Source organism: Tachyglossus aculeatus (genome assembly GCF_015852505.1).
Source record: "Tachyglossus aculeatus isolate mTacAcu1 chromosome 12 unlocalized genomic scaffold, mTacAcu1.pri SUPER_6_unloc_2, whole genome shotgun sequence".
NCBI classification, from domain to species: Eukaryota; Metazoa; Chordata; class Mammalia; order Monotremata; family Tachyglossidae; genus Tachyglossus; species Tachyglossus aculeatus.
The window spans coordinates 6,064,801-6,073,475 of record NW_024044829.1 but is presented as its reverse complement, the minus strand read 5'-3'; the positions used below and the strand labels follow the sequence as shown (position 1 = coordinate 6,073,475).

The 8,675-nt window shown below is 46.6% G+C and overlaps 1 protein-coding gene across 1 annotated transcript; it reads right to left on the bottom strand.

Moving 5' to 3' along the window:
* Positions 1–3,946: 3,946 nt before the first annotated feature.
* LOC119921255 (olfactory receptor 14J1-like) lies at positions 3,947–4,885 on the bottom strand. The gene has a single exon (XM_038741577.1). It carries the CDS (start codon positions 4,883–4,885, stop codon positions 3,947–3,949), a length of 939 nt encoding a protein of 312 aa, XP_038597505.1.
* Positions 4,886–8,675: the final 3,790 nt, after the last annotated feature.

The window sequence follows — 8,675 nt, the reverse complement described above, 5'->3', positions numbered from 1 at the left end:
TGCACCCCAATGTCGCTTTTTAGCTATTCCTCCTCTCCCTTCCGCTTCCTTCCCCTTCTTTGAAGCCCATATTATTCGCCTCCACCATTCCCTCCAGATTCTTGAAGCCGTCATCTACCTCCCCGCGGCCCCACCTCCAAATTTCTTAAACGACGTTAACCCCTTTCTCACCTTCCCTCTCTCCTTTTCCATGCTCATTCTGATCCTCTGAGACTTCAACATCCACATGGATGTCCCTGGCGACTCCTCTGCTGCCCGCCTTCTATCTCCCCCTGACTCTGCCAACCTCCTGCGCCACCCCACCTCGCCCACTCACCACCTTGGGAACTCCCTCGACCTCATCATCTCCTACCGCTGCACTATCCCCACCCTCACCAACTCTGAAATTCGTCTCTCCGATCAAAAACCTTTTCACCTGCCTTCTCACTCGCACTCCTCTCTCTTGTATATCTACATTACTCCCTGACAGAGACCTCCACTTTCTCGACCCCATACATCTCTATCAGCGCATCACACCCCACCTCACCTCCATATCCTCTCTACCCTTTCTTGATGACCAGTTTACTGCTCTTAACTCCACCCTCTCCACTCAACTCAACTCGCTCTCTCCCCTTCCACTTCATCGCTCTCGCACCACTAACCCACAGCCTTGGATCACTTCTACTGTCCCCCTCCTTCGCTCTTATGCTCGAGCTGCTGAACGCTGCTGGCGAAAGTCTAAACACCAAGCCAACCTAGTTCACCATAAATGTATCCTTTCCTGTTTAACTCTGCCCTCTACTCTGCCAGGCAAAACTAATTTTCTTCCCTTATTGAAACCCATGCCCATCACCCCCGTCAGCTCTTCCGAACAATTAACTCCCTCCTCCATCCCTCACCCTCAACGATCTGGCCACCTACTTGATTAGTAAAATTAACACCATCAGGTCTGAGCTCCCCAAAGCCACCCTTCCTCCCTCTCCATCTCACAGCTCTCAGCCCTCTCCTCTACTTTCCCATCCTTCCCAGCGGTATCTTCAGATGAGCTCTCCTCCCTCGTCTCAAGTGCTACTCCAGCCATCTGTGTTTCGGACCCCATTCCCTCTCATCTTATGAAAACTCTTGCCCCTCGTTGATTTCCATCTTCAACCGCTCTCTCCCCACTGGTTCCTCCCCCGCTGCCTTCAAACACGCCCACGTCTCCCCATCCTAAGAAAAAACCCTCTCTTGACCCCACTGCCCCTTCTAGTTATCGCCCTATCTCCCCCTAACCTTCCTTTCCAAACTCATAGAACGAATCGTCTACATTGGCTGCCTCGAATTCCCCAATTCCAACTCTCTCTTAGACCCCCTCCAATCTGGCTTCCGTCCCCTACACTCCACCAAAACTGTGCTCTCAAAGATCACTAATGACCTCCTTCTTGCCAAATCCAATGGCTCCTACTCTATCCTAATCCTCCACATATCCTCAACATCCTCAACATATCCTAAAGCTCAACAAGTCCAAGACTGAGCTCCTTATCTTCCCTCCCAAATCCTGCCTTCTCTCTGACTTTCCCATCACTGTAGACCGCACGATCATCTTTCCCGTCTCACAAGCCCGCAACCTTGGTGCCATCCTTGCCTCCGCTCTCTCATTCATCCCACACATCCAATCTGTCACCAAAACCTGCCGGTCTCAAATCCACAACATCTCCAAGATCTGTCCTTTCCTCTCCATCCAAATTGCAACCCTGCTCGTTCAATTTCTCATCCTGTCCCGACTGAATTACTGCATTAGCCTCTTTTCTGGTCTCCCATGCTCCTGCCTCTCCCTGCTTCAGTCTATACCTCACTCTGCTGCACGGATTGTCGTACTGTAGAAGCGCTCTGGGCATGTCACTCCCCTCCTCAAAAATGTCCAGTGGTTGCCTATCAACCTTCGAATCAAGCAAAAACTTCTCACTCTCTGCTTCAGAGCTCTCCATCACCTCGCCCACTGCTACCTCATCTCCCTTCTCTCCTTCTATAGCCCAGCCCACAAACTCTGCCTCTCTGCTGCGAACCTCCTTACTTTGCCTAGTGTTCACCTGTCCCGCTGTCGATCCCTGGCCAACGTCCTGTCTCTGGCCTGGAATGCCGTCCCTTCACACATCCGCCAAATTAGCTCTATTTCTCCCTTCAAAGCCCTACTGAGAGCTCACCTCCTCCAGGAGGTCTTCCCAGACTGAGACCCCTTTTCCTCTTCTCTTCCTCCTCCCCTCCCCATCACCATCATCCCTCCTTCTGCCATACCCCCTTCGCCTCCCCTCAGCACTTGTGTATATTTGTACATATTTATTACTCTATTCATTTTATTAATGATGTGTATGTCTATATGAATCTATTCTGCTGGTTTTGATGTCTTGTTTTGTTTTGATGTCTGTCTCCCCCTTCTAGACTGCGAGTCTGTTGTTAAGTAGGGACAGTCTCTATATGTTGCCGATTTGTACTTCCCAAGCGCTTAATGCAGTGCTCTGCACACAGTAAGTGCTCAGTAAATACGAACGAATGAATGAATGAATTAAGTAATCGCTTTGGAGAGTAAATGCAACACAGTTGGTAGACACATGCCCTGCCCACAATGAGCTTTTTTAATAGTATTTGTTAAGTTCTTACTATGTGCCAGGCACTGTTCTAAACACTGGGACAGATAGAAGGTAATGGGTTTGGGAACAGCCCATGTCCTAAATGAGGCTCACAGTCCCAAACCCATTTTACAGATGAGGTAACTGAGGCACAGAAACCTTCAGTGATTCGCCCAAGGTCACCCAGCAGAAAAATGGTGGAGGTGGGACTAGAACCCAGGTCCTTTGGCTCCAAGGCCCGGGCTTTATCACTAAGCCACGCTGCTTCCCCTGAGCGTGGAGTATAAAGATTGGAGCCTGCCCCCTCCTACCATACCTGGCTCATCTACTACAATACTTCACTCCTCCATTGCCTGGGTACTCACTGCACCTACTCACTGGTGTTTTAGAGGCAATGCTTGAAACATATTAAGCGTTTTAAAAATCCCATTATTATTGGGTCCCATTGATAGCCAAAGGGACTAGAACATATTTCCAATGGGTTGTTTTAAAAATTTTTATGGTGGTTGCTAAGCCAAGTGTCAGGCACTGTCCTAGCTCGAGGCAATGTTCTAAGTGCTGGGCACTGTTCCAAGTGGTGCCATTAATACCACAACCAATGTCAATGCTCTGCCATTAATGAACGTGTATCTAACCCAGCGCCTAGACCAGGACTTGACACATAGTAAGTGCTTAACAACTACCATGAAAATAAAACAAAACAAAACAAAATAAAAGAACCAAATGATTGTTTGGTAACTTCCACAGCTATGGGTTCCCCTGTAATGAGCGATCTTAGATTGTGAGAAGCCCCTGGGGAGGGAACCATGTCTAATTCCCATCTGTTTATTCTCTTCTTATGCTTACAGTGCCCGGAACAGAATAAGTGCTTAATAAATGTTATTACTACTACTATCATTTTCAGGATTTTGGCTTAGCCTGACCCTCTGGCTAAATGTCCAAGAAGATTCTTCTCTCAGACCATCTTTTTTAATGGTATTTATTGAGTGCTGGCTATGTGGAGAGCACTGTCCTAAGTGCTTGGGAGAGTACAATACAGTACAGAATTAACAGGTATGTTCCCAGTCCATAACAAGTTTTACTCTCTCTACTGTCAGCTTCCTGTGGGCAGGGAACCTGTCTAACAATTCCGCTGCACTGTACTTCCCTTATCAGTAAATTTATTAATCATTCAATCAGTTAGTCAATGACATTTATTGAGCGCTGACTGTCTAGAGGATTAGGAATGCCAGAGAGGGAATGGAGGGAGGGGACGACAGTGAAGCGAGGATTGAAAGAGAAAACTCTGTACTGAGGAGCATTTTGGCCAAGCCCTCCCTGAAGGAGAGCTCTATGTACATATCCACAGCAAAGAGAGAGAATCAGTTCACCCCAGAAATGAAGTGGACAGAGAAGATCTTCCCCAGGGCAGCCTTCATGTCCCGGTTCCTCAAGCTGTAGATGAGGGGGTTCAGGGTGGGGGGCAGCACAGTGTAGAACACAGACACCAGCAGGTCCAGCGTCAATGGGGAGGATGAGCGTGGCTTCAGTTGGGCAAATGCACTCGTGAAAAGATACAGAAAGACTACGGTGAGGTGAGGCAGACAGGTGGAGAAGGCTTTGGTCCGGCTCTCCGTGGCCGGCATCTTCAGCACCGCCAAAAAGATGCGGACATAAGACACGAGGATGGATACAAAGCAGCCAAAACACAAAATAGCACTGAGGACAAGAACGCAGACCTCTGATCGGGCCTCTCCAGGGCACATGAGTTTGAGCAACTGGGGGACGTCACAGAAGAACTGATGGATGATGCGAGGACCACAGAAGTGGGAGAGAAAAATGGCGGCAGTGTGCATCAGGGAGTAAAGACTCCCGCTAAGCCAGGAGGCGGCGACCATCTTCCCACAAGCCTTTTGGTCCATGATGATGCCATAGCGCAAGGGGCAGCAGATGGCTGCGTAGCGGTCATACGACATTGCTGTAAGGATGAAAACTTCTGAACTACCAAAAAGATACATTAAAAAGACCTGTGTAGTACACCCCAGGAAGGAGATGGATCTGCTGTTGGTCAAGGAGTTGAGGATGGACGTCGGGACGGTGGCGGTGATGTAGCAGATATCTAAGAGGGACAGGTGCTTGAGGAAAACGTACATGGGTGTGTGTAGGCGCTGGTCGAGGACAGTGATGGTGACGATAAGGAGATTCCCCGTCAAGGCCACCAGATAGACCAGGAAGAGCAGCACGACGTGGATCAGCTGCAGCTCCCGGACCTCTGAGAACCCCAGAAGGAGAAATCCCATCACAATGGAGACGTTGGCCATTTTCTACTTGGATTTCCTGGGAACAGTGCGGACAGGAAATGAGAAAGTGGTTAATTGGAATTCATTTAGAATCCCAGCTGGATGCCCAATTTGAAAACATACTATTCCACAACTTCTCATTCATTCATTCATTGGATCGTATGTATTGAGCGCTTACAATCTGCAAAGCACTGTACTAAGCATTTGGACTGTACAATTCAGCAATAGAGACAATCCCTGCCTACACCGGGCTTGCATTCTAGAAGGGGGAGACAGACATCAACACAAATAAACAGGCATCAATACAAATAAATAGAATTATAGATAGCTGCATATATACCCAAGTGATGTGGAGCTGGGAGAAGGGGGGTAAGAGCATTGGGAGCAAGTCCAAGCATTGCGGAGGGGACAGAGAGCTGAGGAAAGGGGGGCTTAGTCTGCGAAGGCTTCTCGGATGAGGTGAGCCTTCAGAAGGGGTTTGAAGTGGGGAAGTGTGATTGTTTAATGGATTTGAGGAGGGAGGAGGGAGGACGTTCCAGGTGCTTATGAAAGGATTTTGGTCAAGAGAAGTAGCGTGGCCTAGTGGAAAGAACCCAGGCTTGGCTGTCAGAGGACCTGGGTTCTAATCCCCATCTAGTCTCCATTTACTCCCCTGGAAAACTCATTCACTCCTATGGCTTCAACTACCTCCTCTATGCAGATGATACCCAAATCTATATCTCCAATCCTGGTTTCTCTCTTTCTTTCTTCAGTCTCACATTTCCTTTTGCCTTCAAGGTATTTCTACTTGGATGTCCTCCCACCACCTCAAGCTTAACATGTCTAAAACAGAACTCCTTATGTTCCCACCCAAACCTTGTCCTCCCCTTGACTTTCCCATCAGTGTAGATAGCAACACCGTCCTTTCTGTCTCACAAGTCCATAGCCTTGGAATTATCCTTGAATCCTCTTTTTCATTCAACCTGTTGGTCCCACCTTCACAACATTACAAAAATCTGCCCTTTCATCTCCATCCAAACTGTTACCACGTTAATGCAATCACTCATCCTATCCTGCCTGTATTACTCCATCAGCCCCCGTACTGTCCTCCCAACCTCTTTTCTCTTCCCACTCCAATCCATACTTCACTCTGCTGCCCGGATCTCTTTTCTACAAAAACCTTCAGGACATGCCACCCCATTCCTCAAGAAACTCCAGCTGTTGCCCATCCAACTCTGCATCCAAAAAAAATCTCACTATTTGCTTTAAAGCATTCCATCACCATACCCCTCTTATCTCACCTCGTTACTCTCCTTCTACAACCCAGTCCGCACACTTTGCTCCTCTAGTGCCAACCTTCCCACTGTGCTGGGGTCTCGCCTGTCTGACCACCGACCTCTCCCCATGTCCTGTCTCTGGCCTGGAAATTCCCCCCTCCTCAAAACGGACAATTACCGGCCTCACCTACAAAGACTTATTGAAGGCACATCTCCTCCAAGAGTCCTTCCCAGACTAAGCACCCTGTATCCCTTTTGTCCACTCTCTTCTGCATCACCCTGAGTTGCTCCCTTTGTTCTTCCCCACTCCCAGCCACACAGTAATTGCGTACATATCTATAATTATTTATTTGTATTGATGTCTATCTCCCCTGTTCTAGACTGTAAGCTCGTTGTGGGCAGGGAATGTGTCTGTTTATTGTTGTAGTGCACTCTCCCAAGCACTTTGTACAGTGTTCTGCATTCAGTACGCTCTCAGTAAATATGACTGAATGAATGAATGAATCCTAAGTTCACCACTTTTCTGCTGTCCTTCCAATTTAGACTGTGAGCTCCATGTGGGACATGTACTCTGTCCAACCTGATCATCTTGTATTCTCTGCCCCGGGACTTAGTATACTTCCTGGGACATAGTAAGTGTTTACAAAGTACCATTAAAAATCTTCCTGGAGGAGGTGGTTTTTCCACAGGGTTTTTGAAGACGAAAGAGCTGAACTCTGGCAGCTTTGAAATGGGAAGAGTTATGAGGGACATGTGTGAACTTGGGGATAAAAGTATGAAAGAAGAAACAGGGTTGTGTAGTGAATATAGCACGGGCCTGTGGTCAGAAGGACCACTACTTGTCTGCTGTGTGACCTCGAGGAAGTCACTTCACATCTCTGTGCCTCAGTTTCTTCAACTGTAAAATGGGGTTTAAGACTGTTTATTATTATTATTATTATGTGGGACAGGGACTGTGTCCAACCCGATTATCTCGTTTCTCCCCCAACATTTACAACAATTCTTGGCACATAATAAGTACTTAATGAATATCACTATTGTTATCATTATTATTATTAAGGAATGAGGACCAGTGAGCTGATTACGCACAAATAATGCAAGCTTGGGCTTTTAGTGGGAGATGAGTGTGGATAGCTAAGAGGGAAAGAGATGAAGATGGTGTGGATAGATACGAGGGAAAGAGATGAATGGGAGTTCATTGAAGAGTTCTGAAGAGTGGGGAGTGAGGAGATATATACATAAATTATTTATTCATATTAATATGTCTCTCTCCCCCTCTTGACTATAAACCTGATGTGGGAAGGGAACTTATCTACCCGGCTCTGCAACCTGCCTGCTGGGTGACCTTAGTTAGGCAAGCCACTTAAATTCTCTGTGCCTCAGTGACCTCATCTATAAAGTGGGGATTAAGACCTTGAGCTCCACATGGGGCAACATGCTTACCGTGGATCTACCCCAATGCCTAGAAAAGTGTTTGGCACATACTAAGCACTTAAAAAATACCATTAGTATTATCATCATCATCATCATCATCAATCGTATTTATTGAGCGCTTACTATGTGCAGAGCACTGTACTAAGCGCTTGGGAAGTACAAATTGGCAACATATAGAGACAGTCCCTACCCAACAGTGGGCTCACAGTCAAAAAATTATTATTTTTATTATGATTATTACTAACTCTGTTCTATCGTACTATCCTGCACACTTAGGACTGGTAGTAGTAAATGTTTACTTCTAGCAATAATTTACATATGTAGTAAATGCTCAATTAATAACACTGGTAGATTGATTGATTTCTACCATGAAAAGTGAAAGGTAATGATAATAAGGATGATAATGGTATTTGTTAAGCGCTTACTATGTGCCAATATTGTTCTAAACCGTGGGGGAGATACAGGGTAATCAGCTTGTCTCACAGTGGGCTCACAGTCATAATCCCCATTTTACATATGCGGTAACTGAGGCACGGAGAAGTTAAGTAACTTGCCCAAAGTCGCACAGCTGACAAATGGCAGAGGCAGTATTAGAACCCCACGACCTCTGACTCACAAGCCCAATCTCTTTCCCCTAAGCCATGCTACGTCTCTGACGGATGAAATAATGCTCATCTTCATCGTTGGTATTTATTGCTTACTATGTACAGAGAACTGTGCTAGGCGTTTGGAAGAGTACAATATAACAGTGGTGGTTCACACATTCCCTGCTTACAAGGACCTTACAGACTAGGGAGGAAGCTTCCAGTCTAGAACTTACAGGCTAGATCTGACCATGCTTTCCACTGCCACTGAAGGCGGCCACCACACTCTAGATTTTAGCCAAGGGTTAGAAGTCTGAGAAAGATGATTTATGACAGTAAATTCCAACATTCTGACTTCATGACCTCTATCTCCAGCTCCTGGTTCTTACCACTAGAAAGAGCTGCACATCTTATTTTTTTATTTTTAACTTTTGCATTCTGATCTGGGACCTTGTGACCTTTCTGGAATAGTGGAATATAGCTCTCTTAGACCCAAGACCTCAGGCTCCAAACGGGTGAATGTCTCAATGGGTTTTC